Source organism: Aureobasidium namibiae, assembly GCF_000721765.1.
Source record: "Aureobasidium namibiae CBS 147.97 unplaced genomic scaffold scaffold_13, whole genome shotgun sequence".
In the NCBI taxonomy this organism is placed as follows: domain Eukaryota; kingdom Fungi; phylum Ascomycota; class Dothideomycetes; order Dothideales; family Saccotheciaceae; genus Aureobasidium; species Aureobasidium namibiae.
The window spans coordinates 361,164-387,143 of NW_013581196.1; the positions used below are offsets into that span (position 1 = coordinate 361,164).

The 25,980-nt window shown below is 51.2% G+C and overlaps 11 protein-coding genes across 11 annotated transcripts; 7 read left to right on the forward strand and 4 right to left on the reverse strand.

The window, feature by feature from the left end:
• Positions 1 to 894: 894 nt before the first annotated feature.
• M436DRAFT_83632 (uncharacterized protein) lies at positions 895 to 5,255 on the reverse strand (the record flags this gene model as incomplete). Its single annotated transcript, XM_013570219.1, has 2 exons — positions 895 to 2,554; positions 2,602 to 5,255. The coding sequence occupies 2 exons, from the start codon at positions 5,253 to 5,255 to the stop codon at positions 895 to 897; spliced, it is 4,314 nt and encodes a 1,437-aa protein (XP_013425673.1).
• Positions 5,256 to 5,479: 224 nt separating this feature from the next.
• M436DRAFT_50917 (uncharacterized protein) lies at positions 5,480 to 5,750 on the forward strand (the record flags this gene model as incomplete). The annotated part of the gene is made up of 2 exons (XM_013569972.1): positions 5,480 to 5,539; positions 5,592 to 5,750. 2 exons carry the CDS (start codon positions 5,480 to 5,482, stop codon positions 5,748 to 5,750), a joined length of 219 nt encoding a protein of 72 aa, XP_013425426.1.
• A 79-nt stretch (positions 5,751 to 5,829) lies between these two features.
• On the reverse strand, positions 5,830 to 7,072 carry M436DRAFT_74418 (Methylthioribose-1-phosphate isomerase; the record flags this gene model as incomplete). Its single annotated transcript, XM_013570220.1, has 2 exons — positions 5,830 to 6,493; positions 6,549 to 7,072. The coding sequence occupies 2 exons, from the start codon at positions 7,070 to 7,072 to the stop codon at positions 5,830 to 5,832; spliced, it is 1,188 nt and encodes a 395-aa protein (XP_013425674.1).
• Positions 7,073 to 7,426: 354 nt separating this feature from the next.
• Positions 7,427 to 8,393, forward strand: M436DRAFT_51305 (aldo-keto reductase; the record flags this gene model as incomplete). The annotated part of the gene is made up of 3 exons (XM_013570044.1): positions 7,427 to 7,939; positions 7,996 to 8,181; positions 8,247 to 8,393. 3 exons carry the CDS (start codon positions 7,427 to 7,429, stop codon positions 8,391 to 8,393), a joined length of 846 nt encoding a protein of 281 aa, XP_013425498.1.
• A 1,465-nt stretch (positions 8,394 to 9,858) lies between these two features.
• Positions 9,859 to 11,093, forward strand: M436DRAFT_51300 (TPT-domain-containing protein; the record flags this gene model as incomplete). The annotated part of the gene is made up of 3 exons (XM_013570042.1): positions 9,859 to 9,911; positions 9,978 to 10,674; positions 10,746 to 11,093. The coding sequence occupies 3 exons, from the start codon at positions 9,859 to 9,861 to the stop codon at positions 11,091 to 11,093; spliced, it is 1,098 nt and encodes a 365-aa protein (XP_013425496.1).
• Positions 11,094 to 12,174: 1,081 nt separating this feature from the next.
• Positions 12,175 to 14,040, forward strand: M436DRAFT_74421 (uncharacterized protein; the record flags this gene model as incomplete). Its single annotated transcript, XM_013570221.1, has 1 exon — positions 12,175 to 14,040. One exon carries the CDS (start codon positions 12,175 to 12,177, stop codon positions 14,038 to 14,040), a length of 1,866 nt encoding a protein of 621 aa, XP_013425675.1.
• A 770-nt stretch (positions 14,041 to 14,810) lies between these two features.
• Positions 14,811 to 16,172, forward strand: M436DRAFT_51115 (alpha/beta-hydrolase; the record flags this gene model as incomplete). The annotated part of the gene is made up of 3 exons (XM_013570009.1): positions 14,811 to 14,908; positions 15,062 to 15,318; positions 15,379 to 16,172. The coding sequence occupies 3 exons, from the start codon at positions 14,811 to 14,813 to the stop codon at positions 16,170 to 16,172; spliced, it is 1,149 nt and encodes a 382-aa protein (XP_013425463.1).
• A 1,601-nt stretch (positions 16,173 to 17,773) lies between these two features.
• Positions 17,774 to 19,119, forward strand: M436DRAFT_65492 (uncharacterized protein; the record flags this gene model as incomplete). The annotated part of the gene is made up of 4 exons (XM_013570125.1): positions 17,774 to 17,928; positions 17,985 to 18,572; positions 18,608 to 18,629; positions 18,697 to 19,119. The coding sequence occupies 4 exons, from the start codon at positions 17,774 to 17,776 to the stop codon at positions 19,117 to 19,119; spliced, it is 1,188 nt and encodes a 395-aa protein (XP_013425579.1).
• A 1,081-nt stretch (positions 19,120 to 20,200) lies between these two features.
• Positions 20,201 to 21,166, reverse strand: M436DRAFT_65493 (alpha/beta-hydrolase; the record flags this gene model as incomplete). The annotated part of the gene is made up of 2 exons (XM_013570126.1): positions 20,201 to 20,806; positions 20,867 to 21,166. 2 exons carry the CDS (start codon positions 21,164 to 21,166, stop codon positions 20,201 to 20,203), a joined length of 906 nt encoding a protein of 301 aa, XP_013425580.1.
• A 942-nt stretch (positions 21,167 to 22,108) lies between these two features.
• On the forward strand, positions 22,109 to 23,095 carry M436DRAFT_10997 (RmlC-like cupin; the record flags this gene model as incomplete). The annotated part of the gene is made up of 1 exon (XM_013569924.1): positions 22,109 to 23,095. A coding segment is annotated over one exon (987 nt), but the record flags the coding sequence as incomplete, so codon positions are not given.
• A 371-nt stretch (positions 23,096 to 23,466) lies between these two features.
• On the reverse strand, positions 23,467 to 25,420 carry M436DRAFT_50987 (MFS general substrate transporter; the record flags this gene model as incomplete). Its single annotated transcript, XM_013569985.1, has 6 exons — positions 23,467 to 23,575; positions 23,634 to 23,732; positions 23,826 to 23,884; positions 24,005 to 24,805; positions 24,860 to 25,189; positions 25,250 to 25,420. 6 exons carry the CDS (start codon positions 25,418 to 25,420, stop codon positions 23,467 to 23,469), a joined length of 1,569 nt encoding a protein of 522 aa, XP_013425439.1.
• Between the last annotated feature and the right edge of the window lie 560 nt (positions 25,421 to 25,980).

The following is a 25,980-nucleotide window of genomic DNA, read 5'->3' on the forward strand; positions in this document are numbered from 1 at the left end:
CTTTGTCGTGTCCCTCCGCGTCGAGCACTATTAATGACGCCGTGTAGACAGCGGTCGTAATGTTAGAGAGCATCTTAGTCTCCTAGGATTGCTCTTTATAGCAGTTTTAGACGCTAGGTCGACGATTGTGAGTTGCTTTTCGTTCTATCCTACCATAGCGAGCAACAATCATGCCGGGTAGACAGCGGTCAAGACATTAGGAAGCACATCGAGGTCTTGGGAGTGGAAGAGGCTTGCTCCCTCTCTCGCCCTTACATATCGATTCTCCACTCACTTGATTGAGATGATTGAAGAAGAGGGTCGCGCTTTGGATCTTATTATGCGTGATGAGCTCGCAAGTGATGCAGACTGTCCATGCGAAGAAGTTCATTCTGTGGTTGTTCTCATCACTCTCCTATGGTGGCCGCAGCCTCTGTACTGGTCTTTCGGGGGCGAGTTTGACGTTGACCATATGAATCTCTGGATGTCTTTGGCTCCTAAAAGTTCTCCGCGAGACTTGGACAAAAGGATATCAGAGGCATATGTCTCTTGGGAGGCTTGCATAGATTCATCGGAATTGTGCGTATCTACCTACAAGCATCACCTTGACCATTGGTCAGAGGCTTTGGGGGGTCGGTGAGAAACATTGCAAATCTATAAGCCGAGAACTGACCCATCTACAAACTGCTATACTATGCAGCATATATCAATAGGAGAACTTTGATAAGTTACTTGCCTCGACGTCGAAAACATGCATACTTGATCTCGAGAATAAAGAAAAAAAAGAGGAAAGAACCTCTTGCATATCAAAAACACATGTGATAGATTCAAAAGACACAAGACACAAAAGAATTAAGTACAAAAAGATATCCAACTACTACCACAACACACACTTTCCTTCCTTGCTTCTACCCTCTAGTCCAGAACACGACCAGCAGTGGACGAAGTACTTCTATCCTTAGTAACCGTCTTCTTAAGTCCCTTGCCCAGCTGAATTTGCCCCAGTAGGCCAGCCATGTCAGGCTTTGCACCTCCTGCCGCAGCTACAGGCATAGGAGGTGGGGGAGGAGCACCTCCGGATGGCATGGGTGGAGGTGGAGGAGCGCCGCCCATAGGCATAGGAGGCGGTGGGGGAGCGCCGCCAGTGGGCATGGGTGGTGGTGGTGGGGGAGCTGCTGGCACGATACCATTTTCTGGCTCGGGAGTTGGGATACCGTGGTCAGTTGTTGGTGGAGGCAGTGGGGGCAGAGACTGAGGGGCTGGTGAAGGAGAAGCTCTGGGAGGTCCCGACATGCCTCCGAAAAGGATACTCGCTAGTTGTTTTGCCGATCCACTTGTAGGGCCATCGTTGTCAGAGTCTGACTCTTCGTCGTCAGAGCCTACGACGCTCCAGTCATCGTCGTCTGCTGGCTTGGGTGTGCGACGAGCGGATTGTGCAGCAGGCTCGGGCAGGGCAGTCTTAGTGGTATCTTGCTGGGTGAAACGGTGGAAAGGGTTGGTAGAAGCGGCATCAGCAGCACCGGGCGAGGCGATGGATGCGGAAGGAGCCGCGGGCTGGTTCATACTTCTGAAGAACGGATTCTTCGACTCCTCTGGAGGGCTGATGACCGTGGAAGGAACTGGAGGGGCAGGAGCGCTCGGTGGGGCAGGTGCAGACTCGACGGGAGGTGCGGGCGAAATTTCCCTTGGCAGCTCCTGACTTGCGGCAGGCGTGCTTTCCATGGGTGTGATGGTTTGGGGACCCTCATCATCTTCGTCTGAGCTGTCATCGCCCATGCTCTCAAGCTGCAATTGCAACTGACGCTCTCTTTCCTTGGCAGCTTCAATCTCTGCACGCTGAGCATCGCGTTGAGCCTTGAGACGTGCTTCCTTGTCTTCAGCCTCCTTGGAAGCTGCCTTTCTCTTTTGCTTTTCTTCTGCCTTCTTGAGTTTGCCCTGACGGACTTGCTCTTCAAGTGCACGAAGACGTTCAGCAGCGGCTTCCCGCTCTTTGCGAAGCTCTTCTTCCTGACGACGTTCCTCGTCTTCGAGTTCCTTGGTCTCTGATGCTTGGGCTGATTGCTGCTCCTTGATCGCTTGCTCCATTTGCTGTTGCTCGAATCTTTGGGACTCAGCCTTGGCTTGCTGCTCTTCTTGCTTACCAACAGAGTCGCCGCGGTTCTTACGAGGTGCGGGTGCTGGAGGAGCCTTCTTGCCAAGAGACTTTTCAGCGGTAGGAGGTGCAATGCTCTCTCCAGCCAATCTCTGTTGTCTTTCTTCTTCTCTGCGGGCGTCTTCTTGCTCTGCCTGGCGCAAGCGGTCTTCACGTTCCTTACGCTCGCGCTCTGATCGCTGTTGTGCGGACTCGCCAGCCTTGGTAGGTGCTCTGATACCTAGAGCAGCCAAGCGTTCGGCCATGCGCTGCTCAGCTTGTTGCTTGATGAACGCAGCACGATCCTCTGCAGTCTTGTAAGTGTTGTAAGAACCTCCACGAGGAGTTTCGCTCCTGGAGACCGGGCTCTCAACACGAGCACCATTGCTACGGCTGACTTCTTCAGCGCGAGGTGATGCAACGCGTTCGCGAGGGTTAGAAGTCCTGCAGGATGTTAGTCTTGTCAGGGTAACAAGTGTTTGTAAACTTACTCTTCCTTTCTGACACGAGCAGTTCTGCTGCTTCTTTGCATGTCGAAAATGAAGTCCTTCACCTCGTCCTCAACGCCAAGTCCGTCTTCCCATCTTCTCCTCTCGTGCTCGGTAGAAGCATCCTCAGAACCTTCCTTCAAACTAGACTCGATGGTTCTGCTGAACTCGGTGACAGAGTCCTCAACATCACGTACCATTCTCTCGTTCTCTTCTCTTTCGAGGCGGACGCGGTTGCTTTCGTCTTCCAATCTCTTGGCAGCGCCTGCGCCATCGTCGCCGGAAGCAGCAGCAGGAGCAGGTTTGCCAGTAAGAGCAGCGGAACGCGCCTGCATCATTGCTCTGGCTCTTGCCTTGAGACGATCGGATTCGGTCACAGCACCTCCAGGTCCAGTACCAACGATGGCAGGAGCCGAGCTTGGGTTGGCCTTGGCATCCTTGAGACGGAACAACTCCAACTGAGCGTCTGCAATAGCCCTCTCACAGCGTCGCACGTGAGAAGCCAACTCGGGCAGGCGGTCAGACAAAGTCTGGAGCTGTCTCTTGAGCGCTCTACGTTCAGCATCGGAGTCGGTAGTACGGAATCCAGAGTTCGGGTGTCCGTCGATATCCTCTTGAATACGGCGAATGCGTCTGTAGAGCTCATCCGCTTCTTTGCGGTCCTTGCGATCGAGCGCATCCTCCTCGTCGGCTCTACCCTCGTCTTCGAAGTCCATAGCGTCGAGAAGAACCTGTTTCTCGCGGATAGCCTTCTTCAACTGATCGACAGACATATCCTCGACAGGCTTTTCCTGCGCAGGGGAAGCGGTACGACCAGCATCACCTGTGCGACGGCGTGCGGATGACCGGTAACCAACGTCCTCATCGTTGTTCTTGTAGACGGTGGCGTCCTTGCGAGGTCCGGCGATGCTTGCACCTGCGCCGGCAAAGGAGTGGTTTTTGAGGTAGCTAACACCTGTCTTCTGAGGTTGTAAGAACGCGCCAGTGCTTCTTCTCGACTGCGCATCCTGCGAAAGATGCGACTTCATAGTTCCGATGGCATCGTTGATATTCCTAGTAGAAGGAGGAACAAGCTCAGCAGGGAGCTTGGCTGGCACAGGGTAACCGTTGAGTTTACGGTAGATCAAATGCATAGCTACAGCGAACTCGTCGAGGTTCAGTTTACCCCTGTTATGAGGGTCTGACAGGGTCCAGATACGCTCAAGGTCGTCCTTTTCAAGGCCACTCTGGCCAAAGATCTCGATAGCTGTGGCACCACTGATGGCACCTCTGCTCAAACCATCCCAGGCCTTGAACATGTCATCGTAAATCTTTTTCTCGTCCTTGGTGATAGCCCAGGGAACTGTGGCATTACCACGAAGACCGGCGGTACTGAAGCCAGTCTCGCGACCAGGCTGAGGCATCATTTGCGATTGAAGAGCTTGAAGGTTAGGAAGACCGGAAGCTGGGGCGTTGACAAGACCCCATTGTCCAGGACGACCAGTAGGCTGAGCGTTCAAAGGTGCCATAGGGAAACCAGTGGGTTGTGGTGACAGACCTTGACCGAAGCCTGTGGGCATGGGAGGCATAGGAGGACGGGGACCAGTGTAGCCTGTGGCCTGATTTTGGAAACCAGTCGCTTGGGGTTGTAGTCCAGTGGGCATGGACGACTGGAAACCTGTTTGCTGGTACTGGAAACCGGTAGGTTGGGGCTGGAATCCTGTAGGCTGAGGGTTCAACTGCGACAGAAGTTGGCTGCTGGAAGGCTGCGGCTGAGGAGCCTGAATAGTGGGCACATCAGGGAAGCTGGGAGCATTGCTTGCTGGCTGCGAAGCAGATTGAGCATCGGCAACACCGAAGGAGATGATGTCGACCATGCTAGAGACCTCGTTTGTAACTCTCTCAGGCAGCTGCGGAGGGAGGTCCTTTCCAGTGAGCTTCAAGTTGCAAAGGTACATGGCCAAGGCAAACTCTGGGAAGAGCAATTGACCGGACTTTGTGGTATCTGAGAGCATCCAGATTTGAGACAGGGCATCACCAGGCAGTTTTGAACGAAGGAGAAGGTCCTTGGCCTTGTCACCGGACAGGGCGTGGTCGTTACCGACAGCAGATCTGAAGAGCTGTTCGAATTTGGACTGGTCTGCAGCGGTGATGAAGGACAAGCGGATGTTGGGAATCTTGGACGATGCCGACGAAGAAGCGGTTGGCTGGGGCTGCTGACGAGCAGGAGTTGAGCGGAACGAGTCGGCCATCTGCGACGAGGTCATGCCGGTGGGCTGAGGTACCTGCTGAGGGGCAGCGGTGGGCTGTGGCGATTGGAACTGCTGCTGTTGCTGCTGAGGTTGAGGTTGTTGCTGCTGCTGAGGAGGATAGCCAGTGTACTGAGGCATAAGACCGCTCTGGAACTGGTTCTGCTGAGGCTGTTGCTGCTGGGGAGGGTATCCAGTAGCCTGGGGCTGGAGAGACTGTTGCTGCTGAGGTGGATAGCCAGTGGCCTGGGGCTGTAGAGACTGTTGCGGGTTCTGCATGGGAGGCATGCCGGTGTATTGCGGTTGCATGAAGGGTGTGGGTTGAGAGCCGTAGGCACCGTAATTCTGCTGTGGTTGTTGGCCATATTGCTGTTGACCTGGGCGGCCCTGGTTGGCACCGCCCAGGAAGGAATTGGAGCCCGAGAACATGGTCGTCGACGGTCGCGCGCCTTGGTAGTCTCAAGTCGAGCTTGAGCAAGTCGAGAGTCGAGAGTCGAAAGTCGAGATTGGATCGCTGGCGACGCTCCGCGAATGCCACGCGGAGTAGCCATTCTGGTCCATGCACCAACGCCAAGCTCATTTCGTCACCGATTGTTTATCGTCTTGCATGTGAGAGCCTCGAACTTGACTTTCAACCATCAACCACCATCATCATGCCGCCCAAACAGAACGGAGACACTGAGCCCGACGTCCAGGATGCCGACTTTGCCAAGGTACGACATGCTGAGAGCAAGTTAGCTGTAACCGTCTAACAAACTCCTCCAGGCATTCCAGGAACTAAACCGCGGCGAACAAACTGCCACTGCCCTCGAGAACCACCTCGCCGCCCTCGAGGCAAAGATAGATGAGCTCCTTGCTGCCGCTGGTCAACAAGACCAACCCAACTCCGAGTCCGCCGAATCAAATACCACAACTCAGAACTAGCTTGTTCCGAGACGTCATGTAGATTAAAGAGCTCGGTCTATGTTGAATCTATGCGCACGGCACTATCGTTTGTCTTCTCTCAAAGGCCTCCGACAGTTGTGGGCTTCACCTCAGAGCCAGAAGCCGCAAAGATATCCTCGAAATGGAACACTCCATCTGATCCCTTCTCCACCACTCCCTTCTCGGTCACAACTCCGTCTATCAGCTCTGCTGGTGTCACATCGAAAGCAGGGTTCCACACATCGATTCCGTTGGCAGCAATGCTGACCGTCTCAATCTGCTCGAGATCTAGAGATGCTCCCTTGAAGCAAGGGCCCTTGATCATCGTCATCTCTTTGCCTGCTCTCTCCTCGATCACAATGTCTGCTCCAGACTTGGTCTCGAGGTCGATGGTCGTGCGAGGTGCTGCGACCAGGAACTTGACTCCGTGGTGCTTGGCCAAGATTGCCAGCGAGTACGTGCCGATTTTGTTGGCAGTGTCTCCGTTGGCTGCTACACGGTCGGCTCCCACCACAATCGCTGCGATGTTCTCTGTAGGCCCCTTGAGACGGAGCAATGCAGCAGCCATCGAGTCGGTCACCAAAGTGGCGGGGATCTTGTCGTGCACCAGCTCGAAAGCGGTCAAACGTGACCCCTGGTTGTAAGGTCTAGTTTCGCTGCAGAATGCTCTCTTGAGCGATCCTCTAGCGTGAACGGAACGAATGACTCCAAGTGCTGTACCGTAGCCCGCAGTTGCCAGAGATCTCGATCAACATCAGTACATGACATATATACACATTTCTCTTGACGAACACTCACCCAGTGTTGCAATGGGTCAAGATGCTGACTTGATCCTTGCCTCCAGCAGCGTTCTTGAGAATCCAGTCGGCGCCGTGCTCACCGATTGCCTTGTTGTCCGAGACATCGTCAACGAGCATTTGCTCTGCGGCCTTGATATACGCATTCTTGACAGAGTTTCCAGAGGCATTTTGTTCTTTGGCGGCAGTTTGAACAATCTTCTCCAGCTTTCTGGCAGCATCTGCCAAATTCACAGCGGTGGGTCTACTAGTAACCAGGTACTCGAGCTTCTCCTTGATGAAGACCTCGACCTCTTCGGCAAATTTGGACAGCTCATTCTTGCCTGCGATGAGTTCGAGTTCGACAGCCAGACCCAAGGCGGCAACAATGGCAATGGCTGGGGCGCCACGAGTCCTCATTTCCTTGATGGCATGCCATGCATCCTGAGCAGACTTGACCTCATCGTAGACTTCGGTGTGAGGCAGCTGGAGCTGGTCCAAGATGTCCAACTTGCCGCGGCTGTACTTGATTGCTTCGAGAACCATGGTTGATGTGAATGGTATTTTGTAAATATGGATGAGTAGCGCGTCTGCTAAATTTCTCTGCCCCGCCGACGTGATGGGTTCCGCCCCGCTGCACGAGCTTGAACGGCTTCTCGTTGCCTTCGGCCCCAGCGATAGATCAGCCGTTGCCATCGAAATGGCATCTAGACATGGCCCACGATGCCCCCACTTGGTCAACCTTACCGCGCGCGTAGTGTCGTCATGATTTTGAGAGCTAGCTCGAGTCTTTGTTGACCCCTCATGCATAGCAGTGAGGCCATGTCGCCTCTCCAACGTCTCTCAGCTCTTTCGAACCAAATACTCGCTTCCTCAAAGCTTCAAACCCGCGCATACACCATGTCTTCCCAATTCACCCTCCAGACCACTCTTCCTCTGCCGAACTCGTCGGTCAAGATTCCTGCTCTTGGGTTCGGTGTATACCAATCGCATGGCCCTACTTGCAAGAAGTCGTGTTTGACTGCCCTCGAGGCTGGTTACCGCCATATCGATAGCGCACAATACTACGCCAACGAGCAGCTGGTTGGTGATGCTGTCAAGGAGTCCAATGTTGATCGCAAGGACGTCTTCATCACCACCAAGATCTTGTTTGCTGGCAAGGATGAGGAGGAGACATACCAATCGCTCGTCGAGAGTGTGAACAAGATTGACAACGGTGGTTACGTCGACTTGTTCCTGATTCACAGCCCCAGCTCTGGTCCTGAGGGTAGAAAGCTCATGTGGACTGCTCTGGAGAGGCTGCACAAAGAGGGCAAGGCAAAGGCCATCGGTGTCAGCAACTTTGGCAAGGGTCAGATTGAGGAGTTGAAGTCGTTCGCTCAGGTCTACCCGCCGCACGTCAACCAGATTGAGGTATTTTGATTCTCAAGCGCGCCATTCGTTCGCGCATCGTTAACAAGGTCTTCTAGCTGCACCCCTGGAACCAGCAGCGCGTCGCTGTCGAGTTCTGTCGAGCCAACAACATTGTCGTCGAGGCCTACTGCCCTCTGGTCCGCAACCAGAAGGCCGATGACCCCACACTCAAGTCGCTGTCTGAGAAGTACAAGAAGTCGACCGGTCAAGTCTTGATCCGTTACTGCTTGCAGAAGGGATGGGTAAGTTCGATGCCATTATTTCCTATGCATACCAAGTACACCGTTACTGACACACTTGTCATCAGGTCCCTCTCCCCAAGAGCGACACCCCCAGCAGAATCAAGGAGAACGCAGACATCTACGACTTCGAGATCAGCAAGGAGGACATGACCAAGCTCGACGATCTAGACCAAGGCGCTGCAGGTGCCATCGTCCAAGCCGTTGACAACTAGAAGTAATGCGTTCATCCAGAAATTAAAAAGTTCATGCACTTCCGTTGCTTGTCAAGCAACAGCAACACTGCAGCAAACTGCGCGTGCGTATACATGCATCTCTAGATGCAGCAGACACAACACAACCCCGTAAACATCCGTTTCCTCGCAGCGTTGAAAAAGGATTGCGACAACAAAAAATCAAAAACTCAATCTCCTATGTCCAACGCACTCCCTTTCTGAGATGTCTGTTTCAGATGTCGCAAATCCGATGAACTCCTGGCAGCAAAACGTCTACGATCCAAGCATGCAAAAGATGCGAACACATGATTACTTATGTAGCAACGGTATACTCGAGTAGTGACATTAGACTGCTTGGCTATAGTGACATCTATACATCCTTCCAAGGCTATACCCATTCTGGCATGTGTCAGCTTCGGTCAAATATAGATCAGCGCGGTCATCACAATCGTAGACCTCGTGTTCTGAGTTTAATGACATGGCGTTTTGGCGGGACAGATGCGGCGCCTGTAAGAAGGTTTGGGTTCCTCATCCTCCACACACGTGCGCGCATTACAGCGCATGTACGAAGCGAACGAAGCATGCTGGGCAATCAGACTGCGCCGCAAAATGAGGTCGATCAGTCAGCTTGGCCTTGCATAGTGTAGCCTCTGAGCTGAGAGGCAGCCATGGCTTACGTCAAATGCAGCGATGCAGATGATGTCTGTTGTTTGGTTTGTTGCCGTGCACTCTGTAGCAGTCTAGCAGAAAAGTATTGGTATCCAACGTTGATTTTGATAGGACCAGCGGCGCTTGCAGAGTTCGCGCGGTCTAATTTTGGCAAGCTTGGTGGGGATCGAGAGAGATCCTTCGCAAAGCACTGTTTTCGTCTTCTCTCAGCTACAGACTACACACGGCTTTTATTTTGACTTTTTGGCTGCTCTACGCTGTCCGCGCGCGGCCGATAGAATCCCGAGTACAAGAACGTTTGGATTCTCATCAGCCAATCCTTCGTATCTACCTGCCCAAGAAAAGCACCAAGTAAACTCTATGTGAGTAGGAGCAGATGTAGATAAGCAGCGCAGCAACACAGGCAAGGGAACAAAGGATTTCAAAAGCCACCGTGATCCACTCCCTCCTCGTATTCCACAACTCCCCTTGCTTTCTGATGGATTGCTTGTATGCGGCTCTGGTAATGTTATAATATTGCATCCTTTCCCTTTTCTCGTATACACACCGCCGTCGTCCACTTCTTCGCCTTACTTCGCTTCTCCTCCATCAACACCTGGACGCAACACTTGTTCTCGTGCGACGATAATTTCGAGTTATATTCCTTGCTAGCGAAAGCAAGTTGGAAAGAGCTGCAGCAATAAGCATGGGTCAACAGGAGGTGTTGAACGAAAAATCAGAGCAGAACGCACCCCTGCTATCGCCAGATGAATACGCACACGACATAAGCGACAGTGAAAGCGTACATAGCGAAGGCATGGCAGTGGAAGCTTCACCAGTGTCATCGCTGCATCCTGCATTTTTCATAGCGTAAGTTTGGCACTACGATCGACCATCGCACCAAAAACCCTCGACTCACATTTGCGACTATTACAGACTATGGATCGGCATGAGCTCCCTGGTTATCCTCTTCAACAAATGGATCCTCCACAATGCCAACTTCAAATATCCAATTTTCCTCACCGCATGGCACATGTTCTCCTCAGCGGTGGTGACCCAAATCATGGCTCGATACACCGGTTACCTCGATTCACGACACACAGTCCCCATGACCAAACGCACATATCTACGCGCCATTCTTCCCATCGGCTTACTCTTCTCTCTATCGCTAGTTTGTGGCAACGTCACTTATCTATACCTCAGCGTCAGTTTCGTGCAGATGCTCAAGGCTGCGGCTCCTATTGCTGTGTTGCTGGCTACCTGGACATTCCGTCTCTCCGAGCCTTCGCTGGCTGCTTTTGGAAACATTTGCATTATTGTCGTTGGAGTGGTGGTGGCTTCCCTCGGCGAAGTACAATTCAACATCTTGGGCGTCGGGTACCAACTTTCTGGCATTGTGTTTGAAGCCACGAGATTGGTCATGATTCAACGCCTGCTCTCTGCGGAATTCAAGATGGATCCTTTGGTTTCGCTATACTATTTTGCGCCTGTGTGTGCGATCACCAATGGTATTTTGGCATTGGTGTTTGAGGCGCCTCATATGACTATGGCGGACTTTGAGAGAGTGGGAGCGTTTACGTTGCTCATCAACGCAGCAGCGGCATTCTTGCTTAACTTTGCTTCGTTGCTTCTGGTGAGTTCTTTCCCCTGGCCCCCTGAGACCTTCTGAGAAAAGGAAAGTTACTGACAAAGCTGCAATCACAGATTGGCAAAACCTCCTCTCTAGTCCTCACCCTCAGCGGCGTACTCAAAAACATCATGATCGTGTTCGCATCCATGCTCTTCTACCACGACACCGTCACCGGCATTCAGTTTCTCGGCTTCTCGATCGCTCTGGGAGGATTGGCATACTACCAACTTGGTGGCGCACCTGCTTTCAGGGGCTACTATGGACAAGCAGTCAACAGGTTCTCGGAGTACAGAAGGCTTTCTGGGGAAGTTGATGTTGTGTCTGCTGCTGAGATGGCGAGGCAGGGGGATGCAGAGTTTGGACAAAGGAAGAGTGAAGATGAGGTCAAAAGCCCGGGGATTGTCAATATCAAGAGTGCGTGATTTGAAGATCTCGCGTTTCGAGATTGACATGCATCAGCTGTGATGCTTGAGGTTACTACGAGTATATGAAAATAATCTTTATTACACCATTCTCTCCTACCTCTTCTTCTGTTGCCTCCTCACAGCTTCTTATAAGATTGGTGCTGCGTTCAGTCGCGATACCAGAACCTCTCATGTCTCTACCTCATCTTACCCACCGCATGCAGCGACCTCGAAACGAATAATCCCTATCATTTGCACCCGCTCGTGTCCGTATCAAACTGTTTTCCGTTCCTGTGACGGTTGCAACTATGTCAACCCCTCAGTGTCTTAGATTACGTTGGTTCTGCTGCATGTTTCACATTGCCGATTGACCCGATCATATTAAGTTGGTCGTTCGTTCACTCAACGGCAGAATGATGTTGCTCCTGTCCACAGAGCTAAGTTGGTGGAAGAGAAAGACTCGGTGTGTAAATGCTGTGGTTTGGTTGTGACATGGAAGACATGGGCAACGTGGGTGTTTCGTGTTTGAGACGTGTTTGGAAAGGCGGTCAGATTCTGCCGATTGAGATGCCATTCCATGCTGATAATACCTACACTTCACACATATTCACTGCTAATTGTATCTGTACGTAGTGGCTGGTTTGCTCGATATATATGATAGGTCTCAAACATCTTCGAGTCGCAAGGTCATTGTGAACTCATCGTCGCCTTGGGCACGAGCTGTGGTACAAATTTGGTGGTTTCGGAGTGAGCTTCTGAGATTTATTGATCATAAAAGGTAATTTGGATATATCTCGACGGACACGAGATCAATGACACCAATATCATCCTACTGGGTAATCAGGAATATATCGCACAGTTTCGTATATTCATAAAGTGTCTAGATATACGGTGTGGCGCCAGAGATACCATCGACTCTTGAAAATGGCTGTGCTGGGGATGACCCTGTCTTGCAATCGAAGCTTCGTCATTCCTAGGTCGCGACAATTATTTGCACAAGTCGCGACACCATTACACGATAATCGACATGGATACTTGAGCACGATATTATCAGCACGAAGAATCTGGAGAACAGTGGCACACCGACCACAGGGACGAGATGGCGGAAAAGCGACGAGCATCTGGACGCGCGCGAGATGCGAAACGACGAAAGACGCTACCCAAAGCACCCACGCCAAAAGACCCGACACCGTCAGAAGCCACGCCAGTGGTCGAAGAGATAGTACGAGAAGCGACACCTTTGCCGAACAAAGTCGTAGACTCGAAGCCTCTACCCACCCTCTCTGAGCGCCAAAGCATCAACCTGTCCAACGATGAGTACAAGTCGATTGCAGAGAGCGGAGTGCTGCTAGCATCGCTAGAGGGATCGCGACAGAAATGGGTCTCTGGTACCTTTTTCGATAAATACTGGACCAAGACGTCGGGAAGGAAAGATGCGCCGCCTGCGCCACCAGGCAATCCACACAAGTCATGGATGAAGGAGATTGGGCCATGTACGTTGGTAGTCGAGCCCTTGATCTTCGAGGCCACGGCATACTACGTCAAGGAACCAGGCCCAGCACCTTCGTCGTCCTCATCACATCCACCTCCTCAACAGCAGTTCCAACAGCAACAGTACCAGCACCAGTACCAACATGCTCCTCCCCAGCAGTACAACCAACAACAACCACGACCCAATCCTAATGCCCCAGCCGGCAGTCCCTACGGAGCCCCATACTCATCACATTCTTCCTCACAATACCAGGGCCGTCCTCACCCTCCACCCATCATGCCCGCCACTGCTCGAGCTATACCACCTCCCCCTGCTGCACCCGCGCCCGCCAAACAGTCGCCCGACCCCGTCATTCAGATGCTCGCTTCACGCGCGAGTAGCGATCCTGAGCTCAAAGCGCTCATGAAGATTGTAGCCACGGGCAATGCAAATCAAGAGCAGTTGCGCATCTTCCAGAGACACATAGACGAGTTGACGGCAATGATCAATGCCAACAAGGCCCAGCCTAACAGCCAGACGAACTCTCCCGCTCCACCACCACAACATGCTCAATCGCGACCACTCTCAGCCGCTCCCGTCATCAAACCACATCCTGCTACGGTACAGCCACATCCTCCCATATACCCCATGCCTCAACAACAGCATCCGCAATATCAACACCAACCAGCTCCACCACCAAGATATCCCAGCTATCCTATCGTACTCGAGTTTCAAGGTCCAGGTGCCTCGCCCGACCGCTTCCGCTTCCCAGAATATACCATCCTCGAATTTCTCAATTCCTACAAGATGCTCGCATCATTTCTCGTCATCCGCAAAGGCAAAGACGTCAGTCCTCAACTCGACCCAGAAACAGAGTACTACGAGCCTGTCACCATGACAATCAGCGTGTCCGAAGCTCGCTCTCCCACAAGAGATGTCCTACAATTCATCACTCGCTGTGTGAAGCCTGCCGATCAGGTCCGCAACTACATGACAGACAAGATTGAGAAGTGCACGCGCGCTCCTACTAGATATCTTGCTTTTAGACTACCGTACAAGAGCGGTATAGTCGAGACAGAAGAGGAAGTCCCTGTGGTGCAAGAAGTCAAGCCCAAGCCTAAGCCCGCGCCTAGGAAGAAGAAGGAAGATAAAGATAATGAGCAGGCAGGAGAGAAGGATTCGGCCAAGGCTGCTGTACCAGCTCCTAATGGCGTGGACGCTACGCCAGGTGCGACACAAGAGCCACCAGCCACTGCTCCTGCTGAAGCCTTGACAAACCCTCAAACTGGTACAACCGAAGCGCAGCCTTCTGCTGCTGTGCCTCTGCCTGCCAGTACAGAGCCTCCTCAGCCTGCAGAAGCACCAGCGATGGACAACGCAACTGCAAAGCGCAAGAAGTCTGTCCGCATCTCAGAAGTACCTGAGATAGCCAATGTTGGTAACGTTGATACCACAACAGCAACTGTGGAACCAGATGTTACGACCACAACCTAGATACCCATATTCAGTTCACTCTAACTCGATATTGCTCACAATGCACGCCACGAGACGAAGAAATCACAATTCATTCTTAGCCAAAGCATGTGTTCTTGTGTGAAAAAAGTGTGATTATGATATTGATGTACCAGGACTTCTATGGTGATCTGTTCATTAAAGGTCACAGATACCTCAAACGCGAGGCTAAGGTCAATATCGCAAGTGTAGACCTGAGTCTAAACACCAGCTTCTCGATGGGGGTATACGAGAGCCGAGAGGACTGACTTGCTTGTGCTGAAAATAAGAAAAAGGAAATAAAAAGGAACCTGTTCAAACCTGGACTTGTCATGGTTATTGCATCATCTGCAACACTCATGGATCCTGATATCTGCTCATTTCTAGAATGTTGAGATGGTGCGGATATCGAGGTATCTTTTGGGGGTGGACAAGTATGAAAAATCGAAAGGAAAGCAGACAGACGCCTAGAAAAATTTCGTAGACGTTCAAACAGCGTTGACTTTTGACAAGACTGTGTTCGCCTGCCAAAAGTCTTGGTGTCGTGTGCGGATGACCACACAGCCAACCACCCACGAGACCTCAAGCTCAATTCTCATAAATCACGTTTCTCGTCTTGTGATATATTCTCGGAGTAAGTCATATGCATAAACACGCGCAAAGAACATCCTCTGGTTTCCTTTCAATACGTAGCCATATCTTTTGCAACATCTCCATCCTCAAGAGGGCAATTTGCTGAACGGATGAACCAGGTTGGTAGACTCTCCATCGAGATGGGCGTACTCAAGAGCGGATTTCTGTTTCTAGTCTTTACTGTTTGTCTCTATCCTGTTTTTGTAGCGCTGTTGACGGTTCCGTGGTTGCAACGACAGTAAGTATTGCTCTCCATTTCCTCAACCCTTTTGCTTCTATTTTCTTTGCATTGCCTTTCTTCCATATCTTCAATATTCTCGAGTCATTATTTTCTCTTCAATTCCAGAACACTGAACCTGAACCTGCTTCAAGACGTGCTAACCAAACACAGTGCACTATACGCCCACAAAATCCACTCGGGCTTCTGGCACGATGTCAACAAGCCCGAGTCCTTTGGCTTCGCAGCCCACCAAGTAACGCCCTTTAATGTCTCCACACCAGACCACGAAGTCCTCTACGCATGGCATATTCTGCCCTTAGCAACTGTAGCAGCAAATAGGGATGCTTTGGCTACTTCCGATGCGTTTGATCAAAGTTTGCCTTTGCAGTTGCTCAAGTCCGATGAGCAGGCTAGAGTGGTGGTGAATTGTAAGTTTTGATGCCTCTGCTGTGCTTTGGCGAGGGGAGTCTTGCTGATGTGAGGAGCAGTCCACGGTAATGCGGGACATGTGGCCCAAGGGTGGCGTACAGATACCTATCGCGCGTTGAGCAATCAGCCGCATACCCATGTCTTCACAGTGGATTACAGAGGGTTTGGCCGCAGCACTGGTGCACCGGATGAAGCCGGTCTAATCACTGATGGCCGCGCGTTGGTCAACTACGTTCTTTCTCTGGGTATACCACCTTCTCGCATTGTGATTCTTGGACAAAGTCTGGGTACTGCTGTCGCTACAGCTGTTGGCTTGAGTTTCTCGGATCCGACTTCTGGACTGCTGCCGCAATCTCTTGCTTACGGCAAAGTGAACATGGATAAAGCGGTGTTCAGAAGTATCATCTTGGTTGCACCATTTGCTTCTCTACCGGACTTGTTGCTGAGTTATCGTATCGGCGGCCTTATCCCAGTGCTCGCTCCTCTCCGCAACTCTGCCTTCCTGGTCAGCTTGGTTACCAAGTATATCCTCGATACATGGCCCAGTGGCCTTCGTCTTAACGCCTACGTCTCTGCTGCTTCCACTCTCTCATCCACAAGCAACAATGGCGCTGGCAATGTACATATCCTGCACGCCAGAGATGATCAAGATATCTCCTTTGTTCAGTCTGAGAAGCTATTTGCTATGGCTACGGGGAAGGACGTTGAGGAATTGCCTTTAGGGGCGAGGGAGGTGGTGGGAGAAGGGAAGGTAGGGGTCAGGGTTGAGATGTTGGAGTTTGGAATGCACAATCGGGTTGTCACGTATGCGCCTGTTGGGTTGGCTGTGATGAGGGCTTTCGAGGGGGTGTAAGAGATGGAGGAAGGACGATAGTTGGAGGCGGTCGTTTCTCTCAAGCTTCGCAAGTCTCATGCCTTTCTTTGTCGATATAGTATACAGATTCTGAGTCTCGAAGACTGTGTATAGTTTTGTATATACCTTGATATACCTAACATCTTGTGATTCCCAGCACTAGGTCCAACAGCTCGACAGAGCAGTAGCGCAGAGCAATACCACATGGTGTCATATACTCTGTTACTACTCCTATGTATACAACTTTTTCAATGTCATCACTAGTACCTAACTCATCAGACCTGCATGATGGTTTGCTACCTTATCGCTCACCATCCAAATCCCGTGATCGGTGCTAGCACGTGACATAGAACGCCGAAGTGCCGAAGTATCGCCATGATTAACCACGGGCTGCTTGCTCTCAAAGATCGCTGTCTTACTCCTCTTGCGCATATCATCGACCTTAGCCATTCTTGCTCCTTGTGATCATGGCCTCCAAGGTGCGGCCTGTACGAATTGTAGATTGGTAGGTTGTGCTAAGTCGGTTCAAGCTTCGATAGAAGCAAACCGACTCAGCTCGCGCACTGCTCTTTCTGGATCTTGGATTGTCTGCTGGCTCTGGACCCTTCTTTGGACACACTCCCGGCATCGAAAAGAATTCATGTTTCGTCAATAGTAGGTCGACACTGGTTCTGGATGTTCGAAGAGCTGCACGGATTCTGATCTGTTGATCAGGTCTCGCCATTCTCCAAGGATAGTCCCGCTCTCGTATATTGCATCCAGCTGCAAGGGTTCGACGAGTCTGATGGCGTTGTCCAGTGAGAGCCTCGACCTTGTCGAATCTCAGCGGACGTCTCCTGTTTGCGAAGAAAGCTTTGCATTTCCACCGGTATGAAAGACACCAGTTCTGGACTTCGAGGTGCTGCGATCAGGACACGCTACCCTTGAGTTCGATTCTCCAAGGATGATATCGTTCCTGTAAGTTGCGTATCACAATGCAAGGATCAATCCGGCGTGGTAGTGTGGTCCAGCGAGAGCTCTGATGTTGTCGAGTCTCAATGGGTGTCTCCTGGTGGCGAACAAGACCTTGCCTTTCTACTGGTCTATACAGACGTAGGTGCACATCTTGGAGTCATGCTCGCTGCTAGTATGCCGTTGTTTGTCAAGGCTGGGCTCATGGGCTCGTCAGTCTCTGCTATCGCAGCCAATGTTCATATCAGGATGCAGGGACGGAACTGATAAGATGCGCATACTAAAGGAGAGTCCGGTCTTTCTCGGTAACGTCTCTCTGAATATACGCCTTACCTTGGGTGCTTTCTTGTCTGACAACAGATACTGGCTCTGGATAGTGAGAGGAAGAGATCATGAATCAGGCATATTGGCATACTGGCCTACTACTGTCTCAATGCCATTGGAGCCTCGGAGACCGGACTCCCGTGTCCCCGATGGCAATCATCCCGCTGCCGCTACCACCATATATCAAGCCAAGGTATTGGTTAGCGTAGCGGAAGCTCCCGGTGTGTGCTCCTATACACCTGCGGAATTCGCTGCGACTCGAGGCGCAGTTTCAGACCTTCGAGGCCACCATCCATCCATCAAGAAGCAACTATCCTCTACAAGCAATGGCGACTCACCAGTGCACACTGTGCCTCCGTGATGGCATCATCCATACCAGCAACAGCGAGGCCAACATGAAGGTTCACTTGGGCTCCCGTAAGCATAACCTGGGCGAGTATATCTGCCAGGTCGTCGGCTGCGACAAGGTCACCTACAGAATGTATGTATACAACGAGGATGGTCCTCTATTAATCCGATGTCTGACTCTGCATCTAGCGGCCGTCATATTAACCACCGCCTACCCACCGCTCATCAACCCTCATGGGTCGTGGACCAGAACCGACTCAGAGCCTTAGATGCGGCAGTCAAGCTTTGTGAACTTCCTCTTACTGCCGCTGCTCCTGGCCTTGCCCCTCCCGCCGCTTACAACACCGCTCCTGTTGCTCCTGTTCCCGGCCCTGCCGCCCATGGCTCCACCACTGCCGGCGCTCAGGCTCAGACCGATCCCTCTGGAACCGGTCAAGATCAGACTAACCCTCCTGGAGTTGGACAGGGTCAGGCTGATCTGTCTAACACTGGAGACGACGACGATGAGGAGCAGCAGGATGAGGAGTACGAGCAAGACCATCAGCCTGACGCCGAGGTTGAGAATAACGCTGTCGAGGAGCAGGAGGAAGAGCAGGAGCAAGACAATCAACTTATCAGCACCAACAACCATGCTACTCTCGTTGCTCCCGCCTCTGCCGACACCAACCTTCCTCCTACTACTGGTGCTCATGACCAATCTCATCCTCGTGGAGCCGGACAAGGTCAGGCCAATCTCTCTCGGTACAACCCGGAGGACTGGGACTGGCCCCCTGGGATGTATGAACCCTGAAGCTGTCACGTCTGCATGTAAGGGCGTGCTCGAGCAAAAGTGTGGTACGTTACTTTCTTATAGCGACATCTTTCTGACTTCGTCATGCTGACTTTTCTCGCCTTCTCATAGTTTCTGGCTTCCTCTCCTGGGCCGACTCTGGTGATGAAGAGTAGTAATTCTCTATCGGTTCACTCAGCTACAAGGAGTCACCCTCAGAAGTACTTTTACCTCCTTAAAAGCTCGTCTTTTGGTCTGTCTTTCTTTTCTCTTTCAAGTTCCATACCCTCTCGTCACTCTACTCTCGCTTGCGAGAGAGAGTTTGACCCCATGCGTCTTTGCGGTAATACGACTTTTGCTTGCTCTTCCTTTGGACCCACCCCCGAGTACCTCGTCCGTGACCGTGATTGCTATGTGTGTGATCGCTATGACAAAGGTGAGGTGCAGGAACGTGCGTTGACGCACGAATATCTCATGCGTGGGAGCGTCTGCGTCGAGCGCGCGACTCCCACTGGTCGATGCGGTACCCGGTCTGCAGTCTCCGTGACTAACTAAAACACAGGACAAAGGGCAGCGGATGTGATGCACGATCACTTGACGCCACTCTACTCTGAAATAGAGAGCCCTCTTATCCGTGTTGTACCCCTGTGTCGTCGTTCTTTGGTTGTAGGCCGTAACGCCTTAGGTGTGCCCCCATCTTTCTAATCATTCGGCCTATGCTTCCTTCTTCTTTGCATCTACTCAAGAGTACATCGTCCCTGGCCACATTGCTGGAACGCATCATCTCTATGACCAATCAAAGCCAAAGGCATAAGGACCGGATGTAATGCACAGATTTTTGATGCATGGAAGCGCTTCACTCTAAGCGAGAGAGTACTGTCCAGCGATGTGGTACCCGGCCTGCAGTCTCCACACAAACGGTAGCAAGAGATACTGATTTCGGACATCACGCACAAACATCTGACAGATGGATGGGTTATATCTCGAAGGAGATCCATGCGATGCAGTACCGCCGCGCGAACTTCCCGTGCACCAGACGTTATAGCACTCGGACGTTACGCACGAAAGTCTTCCAGATGGACGTGGAGTATCTCGAGCGAGAGAGCTCCATCATGCGATGCGGTGCCTGAGTATCGTTGTCTAATGGGTCCTTCGCGGTCTCGGAGCTCCGTTCTGTCGTGTTTGAGATCCTTCTCACCATCCTTGAGCTCCATGGTGCTGGATGGAGCAGTGAAACGAAGAGGTTGGTGTTGAGGTGAGCATGTGTAGTTGTGGCAGTGGAACTTTTTACTTTCTTTTCTTGTCATTGTGCAGCCATGAGTATTGTGTTTGTGATTGCTAGACTAGACATCTCCATGGTGAACTAAAGTAAGCGGTACAGAATATACGAACATCTGGTGCATGGACGTGTTGTCTCTCGAGCGAGAGAGCTTGATCAAGCGATACGGTACCCGGATATCGTCGTTCGGTGGTCCCATTTTGGTACACGTTGAGAAATCTGAGCGTACATAACGAGTTCTATGCCTTCCTCGGATCCCTTCACTGGTTTCTGTATGTAGTACAACACAATTGCAGATCATTTTTGAAAGTCGATGCATACAGGATGATGATGACATATCTAATTGTGTGGAGATTCTCAAGCTTGGCCCATCCACTGAAGCACTTCTCTGCCCAAGGACTCTTCCCGCTCGTCTCCGGTGCCCAATCCAAGGACAGTGCTGAAGTGGTTGTGACCTTCGAGCACCACTTCACTCAGACTGTCCTTTCCAAATTTCTCTTTGTATGCATCGACAAAGTGTTGACTGGGCTCGAGAATCTCATCTTCAGGGTCCAAGGTAGCAGTCACGACCAACAACTTTGCCTCGGGAGACTGAGCCTTGGATACCTGCCCCAGAGCGCAATCCTCTTCCAGTCTATCTTTGTAGTATGCGGTAAGTACATCCCTACGGTCAGCCCCTGCTTTCTGGAAGTGTGCGGGTATGGAGACGAGAACCACGCCTTGGATGATGATTGAGCCTGTCTGGACACTCTTTCTCGATTCGGCGAGCGAGGGCTCAAGGAGCCAAGTGGCAGAGTGAACTGCACCGGCAGAGTTACCCATGATCCAGAGCTTGTGGCTGCCGGTATCGAAGCGGTTCTTGATCCATTCCAGAGCACCGGCGATATCCTGCCCTCCACTGGGGTAGGTGCCACCTTCGCCTGTACGTCTATAATCAGGAATCACCGTGATGAACCCTCTCGACTGTATATTATCAGCTATTGGGAGATCGTTATTGCAATATTGGACTTTGTTTATCCTTACCGCAAAGTAGTGTCCGATGTTGGCATACACCAGGCCTTCGGCCGTTGGTGGACTGGGCAAGCGCTTGTCACCCCTAGAGAGACCACCTCCGTACGCGAAGACCACGATGGGTGTGTCCTCGGATATACTTTTTGGACTGTAGAAGTCGAGCTTCTGGCATGGGTCGGAGCCATAGGTAAACTCTTCACGAGGAGTGGACTCGATGCTGCTTCTGTTGTTCTCGTGCACGGAATTGTATGCCTTCATCGTTGGCATCAAGGCCTGGAAGATGGCCGTTCCAAACTGAGGTAGTTGATCCATGGTAGCAAGCTTTGGTGCCTGATTGCTATGTCTTGGTCAAGAAGATGCTGGAGCAGGACCGAGAGATTCGGGCAGAAGAGACCTCAGAACTTCGATGTCCCGTAATCTGATGCCGTCGCTTCTGAAATGTGGCCGGAGCTCTACTTATCCAGGTTCCGTAAACAGTGATGAATTATAGCATGCCCTAATGGACTTCGGCACATCAATCAGACAGCGAGAAGTTTGATATTCGGCCTCTTCGACCAACATAAGAGGGGAAGGAAGTGGGGTCGAATCGGTCGTGGATTAGGGCTAGATTTAGGGCTTCGGCTGAGAAAGGCCGAGTCAAAAACTGCATTCAAAAAAAACAAACTGCTTGGACGCAATTTTTGAACAGTGTAGTTGACAATTGACGGACTACTGAACGGCTTCCAGATATTGCCAGACTGCCTTCATCCTAGCAGATGGTGTCTTGGTCAGAGGGTAAAGCGAATACTTACGATCCAAAACCAGCATGTTTTCTCCGTTATTGGCTTCCCCACAATCCCCACACGACGCGAACGATGCGCATGTCGAGCTCGGAGTCCAAACTCAAAACACCCCCTCCATCTCTGGCCTCGCTCAGTTTGTGGCCCCACAAGCAAAAGCGTTCGAGAAGAGGAGATGTGTCAATCACATGGCTTGTTTTGCACACAAGCATACGGCGTACGGATCAGAAGTAGCCGGAAAGGTAAGCAAGGGTAGGGCAGGCTTCAGGGCTTCGGTTGAGTTGCGAGATTTATGGCTGATACAAAGATTCCCATATAAAGTCTGGAAGCATGCCCTGATGCTCACTATGTTCCCTCTTCCCTATCTGTCTCTCTCTGCTTTCCTCACCATTGGTAATCCTCCTGCTCTCATCTTACACCCATAAACATAGATTCCCAAGCCATACTCGCAACTTCACCACCGACTATCAACATGCCTGTCCCAATCCTCAGCGAGCCACCAGGCAAACCCGACTCGAGCTATGTTCTCCCCGTCTTCGGCGGCGAACTCTGGACAATTCCCACCTCCAACTCAGTCATGCGTATGCTCGTCACAGAAAAGGAGTCAAAGGGTGATTTTGCCGTCGTGACCACCGGCGGTCAACAAGACAACCCAATAGGCTTCCACTACCACCGCGATGCCCACGATGTGTTCCTCTGTCTCAAGGGAAGCATGAACGTCTGGGCAGACAACACAGCACGCACATTGCTGCCTGGAGACTTTGCTTCCGTTCCCCCCAATGTGGTGCATCAATACCAAATCCTAGGTTCGCATACCGAGTTCGCAGGTCTCATTGTTCCAGGCGGCTGGGAAGAGTTCTTCAGATTCATTGGCGAGCCGTTCGCTGCGTCGCCAATGGGACCTCTGTTCCCTACTCGCGACAACAGAAACCCCATGGAAGTATTGGTGCCCAAACTCATCGCCGCAACCGAGAAATTCGACATGGTGCCCAAGCGCGACCACAAAGGTGCTGAGCCATCGCTATGCACAAAAGACGACAACAAACTCGCCGATACAGCAACAGCATACTATCTCAAAGCCGATGCAGGACCCAGATATGCCAGTGGAGGTTTGTTGGTAAAACCCCTCTGCCAAAAAGCAGACTCGAATGGCAAATTCAGCATTGCTCGCCTCGAAGGCTCAGAGACGATAAAGTCGCAGTATCTGGCTTACAACACTTTTACCTTTGCAACATCGCATCATTGCTTTTTGGTAGACATGGGCAGTTTCCGCTTGACTGTTGCCGGCAAGGGGTCCGAGATTAGTGCTGGAGAATCGATTTTCGTGCCCGCTGGTCAGGAGTTCACGCTCGAGGCTGCGAGTAGATACGCGGCTTTGTATGTGTTTACCAATGGAGGTGGTTTGGTGGAGTTGTTGGTTGGAAAGGGCAAGGAATACCAGAGCCAGATTATCGCTGAGGAGTTCCCTACCGATGTTGCAGAGGTTGATGGACTCGAGGAAAGAGTCGGTGTCAAGGTTGGCGAGACTCTTTGATGCAAATACCAGAATCCGTATAACGTAACACATCTCCCAAGCAAATTTAGATCATGCGATCAGCTATAGAAATGCACAGTTCTTTTAAGACAATATTAAGGCCCAGAGAGATTCGATGACATTACGACTCTCAATGGATGCTTCCCATCTGCGAAGGACACTGTGCATCTCTATAGCTTCAGCTCGGTAATCGCTGACATAAGAGCAGAGAGGGTGACCAAATCTAGCACATGAGGCAGTAATGCAAGATTGTAAAGAACTTTTGACGTCCAGATTTCTCTACATCCCTCCTTCCCTTTTTAATGCGTAAATCTAAAGTCCAAGCGTTTGTTGCCCTCGTCAGTCGTAGTAGCAAGATAATGTTCTTTCTGCTCCTTGGTCATGGCATTCCACTTCTCATCGCGACGTCTGCGGTAATATCGTCAGTATAATGTTACCAAAAATGAACGCAGAATTCAAATCTTACCTATTGACCATGACATAGAAGACCTTGCAAAAAATAAAGGCACAGATGTTCCAACAGACAAGGCCGATAAGAATCTTGTTGCCGGTAAAGTAAAAGGGTCTGGAAGTCTTTGTTAGCACCATGGAGCGTAAAGGATAAAAAAGGAAAAAAAAGGATAAAAAAGGAAGGAAAAGGAAGGAAAAGGTGTCTTACTTGTCGTCTGTGCGGTAGATGTTGCTCGAATAAATGTTACTCGCCTGTACGGTCATATTCTTTTTAAGGGGAATACAGTCAGCATGCTTCTTATACAAAGGTAGTAAAAGTACAGACGAAAGTCGAAAAGCCATCTGGTGGCTTTTGACCTGCACTATCTGTACCCTCGGCTTACGTACATAGAGTGCGGTTGCCACAGCTCGAGTCCGCACGCTTCCGCCATTTCTGGACGTGACTGCGACGATAACGGGATGGATGTATGGCTGGGCGTAAACCAGACAACTCAGGATCCAAGTAGCCCAATGACTGCGTGACTGGGGCAAAACTTCTAACGCAATCAGACACGGCAAAACGAACCATTGAGAGATAGTGCCGATGAGGAAGCGATCGTTGACTTTCTCAGAGAGATACGACAGCCAAAGCAAGTTGATGATGAAAAAGCAATAAGCGGGAATGCAGAGAAGGTTGGTCTGGAAGGTTGTGAAGCCAGCACTCTTGAGGTTTAGCGTAAGGTATGCGCTCATGGGAGTTGCTGGTACCATCCAAGTGAATCCCAAGAGGTAGATGGGCCACATGTGGTAGTCCTTGAGACACTTCCAGAACATGCCGAGAGAGAGGGCTTGTCTGTTGTGCATATCTCCTTTGCTGGGATCATCTCTCAAGACTCTGTTGACCATGATCTTTTCTTCTCTTTCGTTGAACCAGCCATCTTTGCCGCGGAACTTGGAGGCGGTCTGTGTGGGCGAGGGTGGAATGTAGAACCAGGAGATCACGCCGATGATGCCTGTAAGGCAGCCTTCCAAAGCGAAAAGCCAACGCCAACCAGCGATATCGTTGATACCACGCATGTGCAGAAAGCCGAAAGCAAGGAAAGCCGACACGATACTCGTGAACTGATACGAGAACCAGAAGTAGCAAAGTCGGATGGGAAGTTCTCGTGACGTGTACCAGTAACTCAGGTATAGAATGTTGTCAGGAATCTGTCACAAGGTCAGACAACATTGACGTATCTCGGTCGTCAACAGTGAGCTTACGAAGCCACCCTCGATGAGTCCCAACAAGGCTCTGCAGGCCCAAAAGCCGCTTCGACCCTGGATGAATGCCTGGCAAGCAGCGACGAGGGACCACAAGACCATCTGAATGGGGACCCAGTTGTCAGGGCCGAACTTCTTTCCAAGCATCTGACTGGGCAGCTCTGCAAACAGAAAGCAAAGGTAGAAGATGGTTTGACCAGTGTTGTAGTCGTTGGTAGAAATGCCAATGTCCGTAAGCATATTATCTGAAAGAGCTTGTGAAATATTCCCTCTGTCCAATTGCAGAGAAAAAAACATGAAGCAGACCCATGAGCAGATTCGCAAGTCGATCTGAGTATCAAATCATGTTAGCAATGGCCAGCTTGTATGATGCTCCCAAGAACTACCAACCTTTCTGACAAGCTTCTTTTCCTCCTTGGCTTCCCATTGAAACTTGGGATCCCATCTGTGATATCCTTCGTAGCTTTCGATTGGCTTGTAGTGACTCTCAAAGGACTCAGTGTCGAATGCTGACTCTCGAGTCTTGCCTGCCGCGTCGAAAATCACGGGTTCCTCGACCATGGCCAGAGGGAAAGCCTTGGTGTCCGAGACATTCTTCGAGTCAGTGGAGCTTGCATCGCTCTCTCGCTTCTCCATATCGCTCATCTTGCAAACTCAAGTTCGAAGAGTATACGAGGTCGAGAGATAACGAGGTTGTTGAGTGCAGATGCCTCAGTTTTTGATATATCCAAAAAAGTTGCGGCTCAATGTAGAAAGTACGGAAATAATAAAAAAATCCACTTTCATCATCGTGGCAACCACGTTTGCATGAGTGGATGCATCGGAAGTGTTGAGACGTGATAGTGGACCGCGTGTTCCATCCATACCACGAGTTGCCGTGAGTGCATACCACTCATCTCTGAGCATGCTCTGCATGGTAGGATCCCGCGGCACCGCCCTTCTCGCCGATGGATAAATGTAACCAAGGCAAAACACGATACTCTAAAGCATCGTCTAATCTGACACTATATTGTTGCGTGATAGGCCAAGGTCCTGGTGCGAGACGTTCAGAATTGCCTATTTGGGACATGGTTGTGGTATGGCGTGCTTTGCGGAGCACATTGGCAAGAATGGCGACATCT